A 17,542-nucleotide genomic window follows, 5' to 3' on the forward strand; every position below is an offset into this window, starting at 1 on the left:
CTTTAAAAGATCTTATATTTATGTTAATAAATATAAGACTTTTTTCATTTTAAATTCTCTTTTTTTGTGTGTGTGTGGATTTTTGTGTAAGTGCTTTAATTAATTTAATTATATGGTTAAATCTATAATAAACGTTTTTTATATTATTTAAATTATTTGGAATGCCGTTTTCAGAATACTGGATAAAAGTGACAAGTAATAAGCTAATTGACAGCCTTTACAGGGTCGAACGATAAAGTTGTTGCCCTAAAGAAAACAACACTACAGCTTTATTTTAAAACTTTATTGAAAAAAATAAATTCAGGTAACTTGATTATGTAGCAGAGCTGACATCTATTCAATCTAGCCGCCTTCAGCTTCAAGCACCGCCTCGATACGGGTCTGGAATTGGGAGCATGCCTTTTCCACAAGTGCAAGTGGGAGCTCAGCGAATACTCGGTGGATGGCGGCGATTAGGCTGGCTTTGGTGGTTTGGGAGGTCATGTTGGTGATGTTCTCGACTTATGACCAAACAAAGTAGTCTCGCGAGTTCAGATCGGGGAAGGAAATGGGCCAGTGAGAGAAGGGTAAAAAGAAGTCGTAGCACTCCTCGTAAAGTGAAGCCTTGGTCTCTTTAGACTTATAGGCCGATACCGAGTCCTGCTGCCACACCCAAGGACTGCTAGCGGTCACCTGATTGCACCAGGGGATCATCATACCTTTCAGCACAGTACACTTTGGTGTTAACTTTCAAGTGTACTTCGAAGATGTGAGATGGCATCATATGCCCCCCCCCCTGCTTGAAACCACACCCAAGATCATAACCGTGGCCGGAAACTTTGTTTTCGTTACCATGATTACCTGTAAAATAATCTCAATAAATAACTTTTTAAAATTAATGCTCGGATCCTGAAAGCAATGGCGAAAGAAAAGATTACTAAAAACAAATGCTGAACTATAATATTTATGGTACTAATCTTCACAATTATTTATTTTTCAATAAATCTTTCACAAACAATATCAGTTAATATAAAACTTACTGTGGCTTAACAAAATCAGATATGGTGCAAAAGCTTTTGATATCTCAGGAGAAAATTACTCCTTTTCAAAAAAGAAAAACAAAAATTCAATCCGTCTAAAAGAAATAAAAGAGTTGGGGAGCTAAATTTTACCCACATTAAAAACTGACCTAGTGTAAATATTACTTTAGAAATTAACTTAACAAGATCATGCTTATAAATAAATTATGTAGATAATTTCCTGTTTTGTGTTGATAATTCATGCTTTAAAATTGCAAGAAATTATATTTACCAAATATTAATTTAAATATGAATATCACTTACAATATTGGTTCTACTAATTTTTCTTTTTACTAATTTACGATGATTAAAGATTAGAAAACCTTTTCTATATTTGTTGATAACTGTTTTATGTTTTTATAGATAGCAATATTTTTTTATCGAAATGAATAAATGCGAAACTTTTATTTTCCTTTATCGAACCTATATTACGATCAAAGCGACCCACTGTTATTTAAATCAGTAACACAACAGTCTTTTTAAATACCGTATCTATATGATAGAGAGCAAAGATCCAAACACAGCTATTTGTATGTCAATTTTACATAACAGATTAATGTTTGGTGCTATTCATTTTTAATTTTATTGCAACAGGTTTGCCACTATTAATTGTAATTAATCAAACTGGTTTAATAGAAAAAAAAAGGGTAAATTACAAAAACCTTTCTTCAAATTTTATGTTCATTAATTTCTAAGGTAGGTGATTTAAATGAAAACTGTTCATTTTTAAATTACAACAGATTTTTTAATTAACGATATGTAAAGTAAGTTACTTATCATATAAAGATCAGTTGTGTCTAAGTGTGTGCTGTGTATGTATGTGTGTATATGTGTGTGTACCCATCTAAAAGTAAAAACAAAACAAAACAATCGCACAGATAGGGTATTTTAGATCAGCGTTGTCTTTGATTAATAATATATAAAAATTATTTGAGGATTAACTGAGCCAGGTTTCATCGGCGCTGGAGGAGAGGAGGGTAAGCCATTTTATGCACTAATTTAGAAAGAAAATAATGACTCATTCCTGAAGGAATTATCTATTATATAAAGGAGAGTTGTGTGTGTGTGTGTGTGTTTCCAGAGAGGAATGGACTGAGTAGAGGAGAAAGAAGGGTGGGAAAAGAGAAAGCTATAGAGACGAATAAAGAGAGGTAAACAGATATCATAGAAGTTTTTTTTTTACAGGAATTTGTTAAACTTTTACCTCGGGCAACGTCGAGTAGCCCTCCCTACTAATACATTATAAAAAATACAGAGAGTTAGATTAATAGTTACTGGATGGTGAGTAGGTTTTGCTTGTTATCAATATGTCCTAAAAGTTTTATTTAATAAGTGTGCTGTTACATCTGATTATTTTAATTAACTATGTAGTTATAGTATTTAATCAATTTTTTTTATGATAACAATATTGATTTTTGTCATTTTTTATCTATTCATATTTTTTGTTGTTCTCCAGTTTTAATTTATTATTTTCATCAATTACAATATGTATCCTGTATATTTCCTTAATCTGAAAAAAAAATTATTTACATATAAACTCCTTTTAAATAATGAATTTAATGTATATCTGAAAATTATTGTTATAAACTTTGGTTGGCTCAGGTTACTTTAAGCCAATTCATCCGTCTTGAAACTTTGATAAGCATTGGTCAATACTTACATTATCATGTGAATTCTTTTACAGAGAAACCATTGGAATTCCTGAGTCCTCTCAAAGACCAAGAAGTTATGGAAGATGAGAACATCTTCTTGGTATGTGAAGTATCCCGCCGCGATGTCACTGGTTGCTGGATGAAAGCAGGTAAAGAAATCCAGAAGAGCAACCACTTTAACTTCCATGTTGAAGGCACGAAACACACGCTGGAAGTGAATAAAGCTAAACTTGATGATCAAGCCGAGTATGAATTGAAAATTATGGACAAATCAACCAAATGTAATGTGAAAGTCAAAGGTTTGTATAAGTCAAGCGGCATCTTATTTTTTTGGTTTGGCTTTCTTCTTTGTCAATTTAAGTAGGATTTTAAATTGAAATTATTAGATTGGTGCAAAAGTTTTTGTTGATTTAAAATTTGATCTTGAAAAAAAAAAACTGCATATTTTCTAAAATACTTAATCATAACAATCTCTGTAACTAGATTCCATCTGTGAACGAGCTTATAAATGTCCCGCTTGTAAAATTCATCATGTTTTGATGTGAAACCCATGTTGGACCCCTTCTCGTAATGTTAACCTAAGGCTATCTTTAAACCTTAAAATAAGTGATAATGCAGGGGAACTAGATCAGAAGAATATGAAGGATGAGGCAAGATTTCCCAACCAAATTCTACTAGAAGATCTTTGGTCAGTAGTGCTGTGTGAGGGCAAGCATTATCATCATGGAAGATGACCTCCATTCTGTTGACTTAAAGAAAGAAGGTCGTTTTCAAGTCAACAAACATTGTTTGTTAAACTATAGATCATCCTTCCATGTATAAATATTGTTGTAAAAGTGAAAGGCTTGTATAACTGGAGTAGTATCTTATTCATATTGAATTTGGCTTCCTTCTTTATCAATTTAAGTGGGATTTTAAATTGAAATTAAAAGCTAATACATCACGATATTATTCTCAACCAATCAGTTTTTAAAACTATAAATTAGTGTTCTTCCTTTTATGAATATAGCTTCCAGGATTTCTTTTAATAAATATTTCACTTTTTTTAAAACAAGTTATTTCATAAAATAATGTACTTTTTGTTGCAGAAGGTGAAATATCATTTTGCAAACAACTTGAAAACCAAAAGATTAATTGGGCTCCGAGTGAAGTGGTTTTTGATTGCGAAATCAACCGTCCTGATATTGAAGTTCAGTGGTTCCGAAATGGTAAACCAATTCAACCTGGAGATAAATATGAGATGATTGTCCAAGGCTGTGTTCATAAATTAATCATAAAGGATGCAACCGGAGACGATGAAGCAGAATACACCATGTCTGCACGTGGATGCAAAAGTAGTGCTTCGCTTACTGTTGAAGGTAAAGCATGCTGGGATATCTTTACAATTCGTTACTTTTGTAGTTGAATCCGAAATTATTTTATTACATAACTAGCGTAATAAACCGAATATGATGGTGATGATAATGACGAGGAAGAGGATGGAGAAGGAGTAGGATACATCCCTAGGTTGATAAAGCATGTTATCTTTGCAATTCCTCTTGTAGTTTAACACAAAACAGTTTTATTACATAACTAATAGTATGAACCAAACATGATGATGATTCGTATTTAATCTGTATAGCTAAAATATTATGCATTGCTATTTCTTGAAGTAACTCAAATGGAAAAAAATTAAACTTTTTGACAATTTATCCACAAACATTGTTAGGTGAAAGTACAGAATAGTCAATAATCTATTTTATAAAGTACAGAATAGTAATCAATTTATTTTTTAACCACATTTGGTTATTAATTCATATTAGAATGGAATCAAACATTCACCTCTATTTTGTTTCAGTTCCACCTGGTTACAAACTGGATGAGAAATACAAAGAGACCATTTATGTGAAAGCCGAAGAAAATACATCTGTATCAATTCCATTCACTGGCTTCCCTGCACCCAAAGCTATTTGGAAATTCAATGATGGTGACCTTCCTGATGCAAAGAGAATGGTTGTAGAATCCGTCAATAATATTGCCAAAATAACTTTCAAGAACACCAAGAGATCCGACTCTGGTGAATACAATTTGACTCTGAAGAACCCTGCAGGTGAAACTGATGTAACTATAAAACTGGTGGTTCTAGGTAATATATTTTATTTTTTGCCTACTACAATAAGACACATTAGTATATATTAAATATTAAATTGTTTTTAATGCCAATACGTAGCTAAAACAAATTAATTTGTTTTGAACGATTAAAATAATTTCCAACGCTATTGATAATATTTACCCATTCATTCATTTATTATCGTTCACCTTTGACTTCATGTTTTAAAACATAATGTAAATCATAAATCTGTGACGTCACACCAAAGCTACACTTATTTTGTTAAGATAATGTTTTAACCTGTAATTATAAGAAAGTCCAAATAGCTCAGTTAGTAGATCCCCAAACTGAATATCTTAAAGTATCAGTTTCAATTTCTGCTCATGGTGATGCTTTATTTGTTGGAATATTTTCCATTTCTAAAAATATTTACAGCCTTAGATACTTTGAAATGAGACAAATTCCAGCAAAAATTGTTTTATATATATACATATATATATATATATATATATATATATATATATATATATATATATATATATATATATATATATATATGTGTGTGTGTGACTTACGGTGACTTGCATGTATGAGGTATTTCAAAAAGATATTGGAAAATCTAATTGTATGGTAAATTTAGCTTTTCAAATATTTCTTGCCAGTGAATTTCCAGTGTAAGAATCGATAACAAAAGGCTCCGTTCCATATTAAGAAATCTCATTAATTATTTTGAAGGTTTCAATTAAACTTACACTCTTTATTGCCATTAAATACCATTATGTTGATGACTCCTAATATATTTATTTTAAAAAAAAAGACATTTTATTATCTGACTCTCCATTAATCAATAAAACATAATTAAATTTCCAATGTCTTTTTATAGCAAAAACTATATTGTTTTTTTTTTTGTCAATTTTTTAATTAAACTTAATGTACCTTATAGAAACCCTGTAATTTTAATAATTTGATATAAATTTAATATTCTGTGTAATAATACCCTCTCGTAATTTTTGTCAAATTCCACTAATTATTTTGACGGTTCACTTAACCACCCACTTATTATTTCTAGCAAATTTAGTGACACATATATTTTTTTAATAAGCATTTGTTTTAAAAAAATGCTGCTTATATTTTAGACAAACCAGGACCACCTCGTGAATTGAAAGCTACAGAAGTTACGGCAGAAAAATTGAAATTGGTCTGGAAGGTTCCTTCCGATGATGGAGGTAGTCCTATTAAAGGATATTACGTGGAAAAGAGAGAACAGACACGACATTCATGGCAGGAAGTTGGAAGCTGTGTATCATTGGAAGAAGTTGTTGATGGTCTTCAAGAAGGCACGAAATACATGCTTCGTGTTGCAGCTGAAAACAAATATGGCAGAGGACCGTTTGCAGAACTCCCTGAGCCGGTCACTGCCAAGCATCCATTTAGTACGTATAGAAATGAAATTTTCATATAACTTTCACATTTATAGAGTGCAAGTTGAATGGGGAGTTGTGCAGCAAGATATTTGTTCATATTACATTTAATGTTCTGTTGAGGAAACAGGAGGCAGAGAAGGAATTCCAAAAGAAATCAGTCTGAGGAAAGACACTATTAGAGTAGAAATATTTATGATATTTTGAGGTTTTCAGAGTGACGGGTGGAATTTTTTCATAGAAATCACTTAAAACAAGGTATAAAACCAATTGATGAAAAGGACTAAGCCTAATAGTAAAAATGGAGAGAAAAATCTAGACTAACAGAGTGTTTAATCTCCTGGACTCCAAATAGGCTAGCGAAAAAATAAGCCCTTCAAGAGTTTAATAAGGAATGACGGGGTTAAAAAACTGACTAACACAAAAGTCTACTCCTGTGTTGCTGCTAGTTTGATTGATCAGGGGTATTTACATTGAGGGGGGTACAAGTGCTTGCCTTCACATATAAGCTATTATGTCATTTGTTTTTTATTGTTAAAATATTTCATCTTAACACAGATCCACCAGATAATATTATGACATTAGTTTTTTATTGTTAAAATATTTCATCTTAACACAGATCCCCCAGATAATATTATGACATTAGTTTTTTATTGTTAAAATAATTCATCTTAACACAGATCCACCAGATAATATTATGACATTAGTTTTTTATTGTTAAAATATTTCATCCTGACACAGATCCACCAGATAATATTATGTCATTTGTTTTTTATTGTTAAAATATTTCATCTTGACACAGATCCCCCAGATAATATTATGACATTAGTTTTTTATTGTTAAAATATTTCATCTTGACACAGATCCACCAGATAATATTATGTCATTTGTTTTTTATTGTTAAAATATTTCATCTTAACACAGATCCACCAGATAATATTATGACATTAGTTTTTTATTGTTAAAATATTTCATCTTAACAATGATCCACCAGATAATATTATGACATTAGTGTTTTTATTGTTAAAATATTTCATCTTAACAATGATCCACCAGGTAATATTATGACATTAGTTTTTTATTGTTAAAATATTTCATCTTGACACAGATCCACCAGATAATATTATGACATTAGTTTTTTATTGTTAAAATATTTCATCCTGACACAGATCCACCAGATAATATTATGACATTAGTTTTTTTATTGTTAAAATATTTCATCTTATCAAATCCACCAGATGACATTAGTTTTATATTGTTTCAATATTTTATCTTAAAACAGATCCTCCAGATAATATTATGTCATTTCTTTTTTATTGTTAAAATATTTCATCCTGACACAGATCCACCAGATAATATTATGACATTAGTTTTTTATTGTTAAAATATTTCATCTTATCAAATCCACCAGATGACATTAGTTTTATATTGTTTCAATATTTTATCTTAAAACAGATCCTCCAGATGCACCTGATGCACCTACTGTGAACGACATATTCAATAATAAGGCTAAGATCTGCTGGAAGGTCCCACAGTTTGATGGAGGATCACCGATTATTGGTTATTATATTGAGAGAATGTCAGAGGTCACGCCACGCTGGATCCGCGTCAACAAAGAGCCAGTTCGAGATCTTGAATTCTTAATGAATGATCTGATTGAAGACAATTCATATCAGTTCAGAATTGTGGCAGTCAACAAAGCTGGTGAAAGTGAACCAAGCCAACCGTCAGCCCCGATTGTTGCAAAGGATCCTTGGCGTAAGTACAAACTATTGGTTTTTATTTAGTTACTAGTATGGCCACCCCGGGGTTGCTCAGGAGGATGGAAAATGAAATTGAAGTATTTAAAAGTGTGTGTAACATCTTTCTTTTAAAAGTTTTTTCTCTATCTTTTTTACTTTCTTTCTTTCTCTCTTTCCTTTGTTCTCTTCCTCTCTCTCTTCCTCATTTTTCTTGTCGATGAATGATACACACATGTACCTATACAATGAATGCATATATATATATATATATATATATATATATATATATTAATTATATATGTTAATAAATAGATTACATTTTCAAATATCAGTGAAAAATGTACCATTTCACACCAAAGGTCAATGAAAAAATTGTTCTAAATGTCCACCCACTTTTCCTTGACTAATTTTGTTCTTTTAAAATTTCTCTATCTCTTTTTCTCTCTATCTCTTTAATTTCCTTTTCCATCTCCTTCACCCCCCCCACGATTTACTCAGAAATAATTACAATTATATGCATTAAATCACTCTTAAATCACTCTATTTGACTAAATTTGTCCCAGTTGATCCCCAATTGATAAATATTACAAAACAATACAAATAAAAACGTATCCTTATTCTTTCCTTAGCAATGTTGAAAAAGAATATATCAGCTTTGTTGATGTGTCTTGTGTAGCTTATGAAACACCTGCCCTTTGTATCTTTACTTGCATATGAAAGACACTTTATCTCTGTGTGTGTCTGTGTGAGTTTATTCCGTATGGACTCTGAAACAGCTGCGCTGATTTCTTAAAAATTTCACACAAATGTGCTTCATATGTCAGGCACTGTATATGGAGAATAACACGAGTCTTCAAATATTTTTCCTTTAATCTCTTTATCTCATGGAATCCTCATCATCAACATCTCTTCCTCTCCATCTCATTCTCCTTCTTACTCTCGCTGCCTGAAGCATTTACTTAAGCTAAAGTAGAACTATATGTTTTGTATATAAATGAGTCTTCAAATTTTATCACTAAGACTCTTTATCTCATGGAATCCTTATCATTGACATCTAGTTCTACCTCCTCCCATCTCTTCCACTCTCTTTTGTTCTTTCTGCCTGAATCTTTTACTTGAGATATAGCAGAAGACAAAACTTTGTGTATAAGTGAGTCTTCAGGTTTTCGTCCCTCAGTCTCTTTATCTCTCGATATCCTCCTCATCGCATATCCACATCAAAGTAACTAAGCAATCATGATGATACACAACACATTCATTCATAAAAATGAAATGTATTCATTATTTTCTTGCTTTTTTGTAGAAAAACCTGGTCGCCCAGAAACACCTTTGATCACTGGAACCGATGACAGTTCCGTTGCCTTAAAATGGAGTCCACCAGCAAAGGATGGTGGCAGTCCCATATTCAATTACGTCATTGAGTATCGCTCTATTGGCTCCAATAAATGGATTCAAGCTAACCCAGATAAGAAGGTTCCTGAACTGACTTACAGTGTCCAAAAATTGAAAAAGGGAACCGAGTATGAATTCAGAATTGCTGCAGAAAACCGTGCTGGTGTTGGGGAATTTTCTCAACCGACTGAACCTGTTAAAGTTATTAAACCTTTGGGTGAGTGTTCAGCTCGTTTTAAAAAAAATTTAATGGAAATTAAAGACAAGACAAGACATGAAGTCACTTGATCTAAGGAGCTAAACAAAATACTACTTCAGAGTTTACAACAAGTGTTAGATGAATAGATTTCGATCAAGAAAACAGCAATTCTTCCCCCTTTGTCAAAGATGTCACTCATTGAATGTGAGGACTAAAGGACAAAATAGGAGAAGTGAGAGGTTTCCAAAAGTAAACGCAAGATCTACTTTATACTCTCTTGAAATTTATTTTAAATTTCCTGTTTATTAATCTATCACTAGCCAATGAGGGTTGAGGACATGCGTTGCATGGGAAGAAATGATATGAGAATGATATAATGGATGTTAATGTGAGTTTTAAAGACAGCTTAGATCAGATAACCTCAGAGGAAAATTAAATCTAGACAGTATAGTGAGATTCATGAATAACTGTGGACTTTTTTCTTATCATGACAAATATTTATTATTTCGAAGGAAATATTACTATTATTAACAGTAAATTATAGAGATTAATGTAGAAAACAACATAGAATTTACACAGGCTCTCACTAGTAACATATTGATTCATGAATTGCCGTTTTCCTGATTAGTACCCAAAATATTCTACCCTCCATTCATAAAGATTGCTTATCTATCAACTAAAAAAGTATATTAATATATTAAGTTATGCACCGGTTTGATTTGGTTTGGTTTACGGCACATCAACCAGCTATTGAACTATTTAATGCTGATCTTTCATGTATAGACTCCTCAGAAACGAAAAACTGTTGTTTTTTTTCATGCGTAGCAAGGCGGCAAACAAATAACTCACATTGTTTATATTTTCTCTCGAGGAAAGACATAGAAACCACTACCAAATTAAAATAAAACTATTTTATATATATATATATATATATATATATATATATATATATATATATATATATTAACAATACTTTGATTTTATGACGTATATGTATGGAAAGCAAAAATTTTTTGTTGTTTCTGAATATAAAATGTGTCAGTTTTTTCATTGCAAATAATATTGTGGAACTAATTCTTTTTCCAGTTGGCAAACCACCCAGAATTGTTGAACATTTGCACGAATCCGTCTTTGTGTCACCAAATGATGCAACTCTGGAATGTAAAATTGACCTCGGTGAACCGGAATCAGAGATAAAATGGTAAAATCATTTTCTATACTCGTATATCTCCATTTACATAAAGTTGGATATGTGTATAACTTTATATATTTGTATGTCCTTAACTAATTAACTGACCATTATGATTTTTCGAAACACAACTGCTAGGCATAAAGGCAGGTAATGTAGGCTATATTTAGTTTAATTAAGTTTTAAGCAAAAAGAAGCAGAGTTGTGTAGCTGAAAGCCCTTCATGAAAATTCGGATACCTCCAATTTTTGTGAAATTTTCACAATAGGTATTAAACATCAATTAGACACATTTTCCAAATTTTAGTTATTTTAGAGTATTCTAAAGGATTTTTAAGGGCATAACATGGACACAATCTCCTATTCAAAAATTCAAAATGTTTCAGATTTACATTAAGTTACATTAAAACAGTAATAAAGCAGAATTCCAGTTTCTTCTTAAGACTCCTTAAGCTTAAGCATTTAATCTTAGGCATTTTCCAGAATCAAAATCATATAATAAACTTGATCAACATTGGAAAATCGGCACATGTTTACACATTATATATTGATTTTAATCTTCGTAAGGAACATAAAAATGTTGTAAAACTATCTTGTTTAGGGAATTAATTTTACCTGTCTTTAGGTCGGTATGCTTCGTACATATATATATATATATATATATATATATATATATATATATTGATTAATTGATTAAGTTCAAGTATATTGATAACATGATATGAATGCTTATGTAAGCACAATCTTCTGTCGTTAACATGTTTCGTTGGAGTTTTAAAATAAATGTTGCAATCAAAAAATAAAATAAAAATCAAATTGCCCAAAAGAATGAGCACATTGGCAGCTGAAAAGAAAACGTAGGTTAACCTAATTAAAGATGCCATCTAATCTTCCCTTGATTTGACAACTTATATATATATATATATATATATATATATATATATATATATATATATAATTTATTCTGTCTACCGATGAAAACATACAATCTTTTTTATCAGAGCTAAACTTATTTTTTATTTTTATTTTTTTTCAACTTAGCATTTTTCGATTAATAACCTCCAACTGCAATTCTTGGGATACTATTTTCGCATTGGATTTAAAATTCCAGTTACCTAGATCTCAATTTCATTTGCATTATCATATGCTTGAACTATCCAACCTTTTGACTTTAATTGGATTGTACCACTTTTTTATCTTTTCTTCATGGAACTTACACTTCATTTGTAATATCCTATTGTTTTCTGCATTTTATCAGCTTTCACACAAATACTTTCCATAAATTTTAGTTTTCAATTCATGTGCAAAGAAGCAAAATTTATAGACTGCCTATAAATATTATTTTGCTATCTATGTCTCATCTGATGATGATGATATGAGCCATTCATTGAAACTCCATGGAATAAGGAAAAGTATTTAATTTTTTAATTGTATTCCTTGTTGAAAAATAAATTTGTTGTAAATTTTAATTGACAGAATTCAATTTTCTTATATATATATATATGTGTGTGTGTGTGCTTATTGGTTTATGGTTTAAAGAAATTTAGAATTACTTAGTATGCAGAAAACACCATCGAATGTGAGGACTCAAGGACAAAATAAGGGAATTTTAAAATTTAATACTAATACTAGCGAAATTAAGTGGAATTCCACAGTAAATGTACAATAAGAACTGCCTATAAATGTTTAGTCGAGTAAATTGCAAAATAATATCAAACAAAGAGTAAAAATTAAAATGGGCATTGCACGGTGTAAAGTCTTATATGTCTTTAGCTTGAAGTGCGTATAAATATGTCAAAAACTAGAAAATTGGTCAAAGCCTCGTTTTAATTAGTTTAATCATGTGACGGCCATTACAAAAGACAAACCACTTAATCACAGTATCTTTTCGTATCAGAGCCAGTTATATCCAAGGCAATAACTTTGATCTTATGCATGCATAAAGTTATACACAATCTTTCATCATATTTTATACGTCGGTAAGATTAAAAACTGTTTACAATTTTTTTTTTAATCTGTAGGTTCAAGGGAACAACCGAAGTGAAGAAGAGCGCAAAATATGAAATGAGCTATGAAAGCGGAGTTGCTGCTCTTCTCATCCATAAGACCGAACCATCTGACTCTGACACATACAAATGCGAAGCTGTTAACGCAATCGGAAAATGTGCTACAACAGGAAAATTGACTATTCATAGTAAGTACCACAGATTATCATCTCACATATTTTGTTTTTAAATAAAACAACATTTTCAGTTTTGTTTATTCAAACATATCAAATAACAGCAAAATTCCACCCTTTCAATATGAAGGTCTCTGGATACCAGAAGTTTTTCTACTCTAATAACATCTTTCCTGTGACCACTTCCCTTTGGAATTCTTTCCATGCTCCCTGTTTCCTTGACTGTACTAACATTCATAAAGTTAAATGTAACTTTATTTTTTAGTCCATTTAAAAAGAGTAAAAGTTATAGCTATGTTAAATTGATAGTTGAATATAGTTAAATTTATGTTCAGAGTTACATTACATTAAATATCAATCCCTATTAATCTTTAACTGTGCATCTAATGGATACCATAATACTTAATTTGCTGCACCTTATAACAAAAATCCGTACAAAAATTTCAACCAGCTCAGTAGTTTCCAAGAAAAACTGGAACCAAGAGAAATATAATACAGCTGTGAACAGACATCTTGCTGCTCAATCCTATAAACCTGGCTCATATCACATTAGCTACTTAAGCTTCAGTAAGAATATACTTTTTTTTGGTATGAACAAAAATAGAAAAAAGTAAACAAAATAAAAAATTAAATATTAAACTATGTGTTGGGGACGCACCCCTACTACTTGGAATAATGAATTATCCCAGGTAACGAGAACCGTTTTACCTAAGGAGTCAGAGACAGACACGTGAAGAGTATGGTCGTCACTACTAGTCCAACAGTGAGCAAAGATATTGCTCAATTATCCCTTTTATGTATGTTTGTTAATACATATTTATTTAAATGTTATTATGTCTTCCTCGTCAATTATTCAACAACTAACACCACGACACTATGTTTTACAGTTTTTGAGATGAGGATTGATAATTTGTATTATTTGTCCACATGGATTTCGTAGTGCAACAGATAAAGTGCTTAGTAATAATCAGTTCTACATGACAGTCTTCAGGGGGTTTAAAGTTTAATTTGCAGTACAAACGATACTCAGAATATAAATAAAAATTACTTAACATTTCTATATAGTCATGGCTGACGAAGCAAAAACAATATATCCTGTTTCGTCTCCAAACTAGTCTTTGTTTACTGCTTATCAAGGCTTAGAGGCCACTCAAGGATAAAGGTTAATGGATACTATGATGGTTGGTGATGGTAGAAAGTGGATAAGTTAATTTATTTTAGAGGATGAATCATCAAGAACCTGCTTACGTTGAACTTGAAAATGACCATGTTATAGTAAGCTGGAAAGTAGCTCTGCTGCATTGTGTTCCACAAAGAAGTAGGTGTATACTTTTTCCAAAAAGAAATAGGTGTATATAATTTTTTATTTTATAATTAATTCAATTTTAATGTTTTTTACAGCTCATCCCCAACTTGAATATGACAATCGACTTAAAAGCACTCAGACCTTTAAGGCAGGAACCACCATTACTCTTTTGGTCAATGTTTCTGGTATTCCTAAACCAGACATTAAATGGATGCTTAACAATGAGAAGTTGGAAGCCTCTCATTCTATTAATATTGAAACAACTGATAAATATTCCAAAGTGACAGTGAAAAATACAGAAGAAAAGAACTCGGGTACTTATACCATTGTTGCAGAAAATGTCGTTGGAAAAGCCCAGGCCGATTTTGAGATCATCGTTAATGGTAAGTATAGATAGATTTTGCATTTAGTCATTTCCCTAATTATCCAGAGTATTCTCGGGTTTTATAGGGTAACCTGCTATACCTATTTCAGTTATAATGGACTTACTCAGCGGCTATAAATATAATTACATCTAACACGTTATTGGGTAGCAATTCGTTGCAGTTATACAATAAATAAACATGGTGTGTACTTTTGCAACATACTTGTGCTCATACACTTGTTTATTATATAACTGCGTTTGTCTTTATTATTACTGACCTGCAAGGTCACAACAGAACATAAGGTTCATTAGCATTATATTTTAATTTTAAACATGACAGAGAGACTAAAATGCTTCTCTAAGTTTACAGCAAACCAATAGAAAGTCGGGTTGAGTAACATACAGACTGATCCTCTTATATAAATGTTTGGTCGCATATGCAAAGGGAGTTCATTGCGATTGCTTTCAAAGAAATTGATGGAACTGAAAGAAAAATGGATATAACTAAATAGATTTGAAGTCGTTTTTGTTATGGGGTAAACTGATATGCCTATTTAAGAAATAATGGACATATCAAGCAACTATAAATATAGCTATATTTAACATGACAGTAGGTTGTGATTCATGACGTTCATTTGGCGATTTGCTGATACCTGCTAGTTAAGATTGCAATATTGACAGTCAGTCTGGCAGAAACCAAGTCATTTCAGTAATCGTTTATCTGGCAGGCCGAGATATTCATTTTGGGTAGTCCTAGGAGGTCCATCCCCTAGGCCTTACCTTCACTTTTTCGAGTAGAATAAGTTTCTTACTTACTACCTGAGGCACTCTGACCAGGGAATGCTAACAGGCAATTTTTTAAAAATCAGAATGCTCCTCCTTTAGGGATGATGGCTTGATTCTTTCCACCATCCAACATTTTATCACATCTTCCTGCGGTGGGAAGGAAGTAAATAACAGTAATTTCTGGCAGCTATGGCCCATAAAATCATGATGTGTACTTCTGTAACATACTTTTTCTAATACATCAATAACTTTTTATTAATTATACCATTGTGTTTCTCTTGATTATTACCGGTCTGCAAGGCTATGAGAACGTTCTGAAAATTTCCTTACCATCTCGAGTGTTTGGATTCTATCACTGAGACTGTGGAGTATTCAGTGCAAACAAATGTGCGCTATGTTATTTCATGTATATCGCATCAATGTGCCCACAAAGAAGATTTTTGTTGTTTATTCTGTTTTGTTGTTTTAGTAGTCGTTCAATTGCTCGTCTGCATAGTAATTATTATGACTGTATAGAACTGTTATGGCCCTGGAAAGGTCATTATGGAAAACTTGGACACATAAATGATTTAGCAAAGGTAAAATATATTGAAACCAAAAACAGCATATACAAAGAGCCACTAAATAGTAGGAAGTACCACCAAGATGGTGGACCAAGAAAGTACACTGACCGCACCGATACTCATAACTCTTAGACACATGGGGGAGTCCCCACAACAGTAACGCACAGTGTTAGATGAGCAATTTGGCTTAATTAGATTTATGCCATATTTCTATTATGGTGCTGTAGACTTCCATCCCCTTTTTTACTCCCTTAAACTAAATTCAACTAAATATAACTGACATTACCCACCCTTAAGCATTGCAGCTTTTCTCCAAAATTCATAATGAATGGTTAATTAGTATAGGAGCGAATGCTGTATATAGTAATCTATAAACATACATACATACCTATCTTAATATATATTTCTATTTTTTCTTCCAGATAAACCATCTAAACCTCTTGATCTTAAAGTAACCGAAGTCCATAAAGAATCGGTTGTGTTGTCATGGAATCCTCCCAGTAGCAATGGTGGATGTGAGATCACAAAATACATCATTGAAAAACGTGATTCCAAACGCAGCACATGGTTATCCGTTGGAACAGTCGAAGCCAAACAACTGACGCTGGTTTGTGAGAAATTGACAGAAGGAGTTGAATACTTTTTCCGTGTTGCAGCGGAGAACAAAATTGGACAAGGAGAATTTGCTGAAATGAAGGATGCCACAGTACCCAAGCTTCCTTTCTGTAAGTATTTCATAAAATTTCATTTCTAAGAGATTTTTTTTAATGTTTTACTTATTATTTTTTTTTAAAATGTAGTTTTACTGAATTTCTATATATCTTATATATATCTTATATCTAAATAAATATGAAAGTTTTTTCCAACCTATCCTAACTATATTAATATCAAAACATATTATTTTTATTATTTAACTAGCAGGCCACCTGGCCTTGCCCGGTCGTAAAATACGCTTAAATAAGATATTTTAATTCATGCAGATTTCGTATTTATTATTATAGAGCCAATTCTTTATTATATTGTACCTAATATATAGTAGTGAGATTAAAAGTAAAAAAAAAATTGTATAACTTGAGTGTTTAAGCTAATATCGAAACCAAAGCATACAGTTCTCGACGCCTATACATATATAAATGGTTCAAAGATAATGTTCTTTAATCTATGAATGTAAATCTATGCATGTAATGGGTTTAGTCGACTACTTTTGCCAAAGTCAACTGTTTTATTTTCAATTTCGACCACTTAGCAGTAATTTTGTCGGCTAAAAACTAAATCGAAAATGTGCTACATGTCCAAATACTCTATATATCAAATTTTAACTCTATGTACCAAATATTCAGAGAGGAGTTTGGTACAGACTTTTCACACACACACTGAAAAAGTCACTTTAATACATATATATATAGATAGATAGATAGATATGAAATATTTACATGTACTAGAATGTTTTCATCCTGAATTATAAGAAATTATGCAGAATGTATGCAAAAATAGAAGTCAGTGTAATAATTAAATTAAACCAAGTGTCTAATAAGAAGCTATAAAGAATGAATAAGTAATTAATTAATGCTCATTTCTTAAGGGAATATGCAAATTAGTTAAT

General features: G+C 31.4%; 1 protein-coding gene across 12 annotated transcripts in view; it reads left to right on the forward strand.

The window, feature by feature from the left end:
• LOC145241637 (titin-like) overlaps positions 1-17,542 on the forward strand; it is a 698,616-nt gene that overhangs the window by 423,202 nt on the left and 257,872 nt on the right. For all 12 annotated transcript variants that reach the window (XM_080104717.1, XM_080104725.1, XM_080104729.1 and 9 more), the window contains 10 exons: positions 2,743-3,009; positions 3,799-4,068; positions 4,548-4,835; positions 5,936-6,232; positions 7,676-7,978; positions 9,266-9,571; positions 10,640-10,754; positions 12,763-12,935; positions 14,322-14,609; positions 16,362-16,664. In XM_080104717.1, the coding sequence (XP_079960843.1) occupies positions 2,743-3,009; positions 3,799-4,068; positions 4,548-4,835; positions 5,936-6,232; positions 7,676-7,978; positions 9,266-9,571; positions 10,640-10,754; positions 12,763-12,935; positions 14,322-14,609; positions 16,362-16,664 (2,610 nt within the window). The remainder of the gene's footprint in view (positions 1-2,742; positions 3,010-3,798; positions 4,069-4,547; positions 4,836-5,935; positions 6,233-7,675; positions 7,979-9,265; positions 9,572-10,639; positions 10,755-12,762; positions 12,936-14,321; positions 14,610-16,361; positions 16,665-17,542) is intronic.

This window comes from Euprymna scolopes, chromosome 20, assembly GCF_053919585.1.
Source record: "Euprymna scolopes isolate OS-2025 chromosome 20, ASM5391958v1, whole genome shotgun sequence".
In the NCBI taxonomy this organism is placed as follows: Eukaryota; Metazoa; Mollusca; class Cephalopoda; order Sepiida; family Sepiolidae; genus Euprymna; species Euprymna scolopes.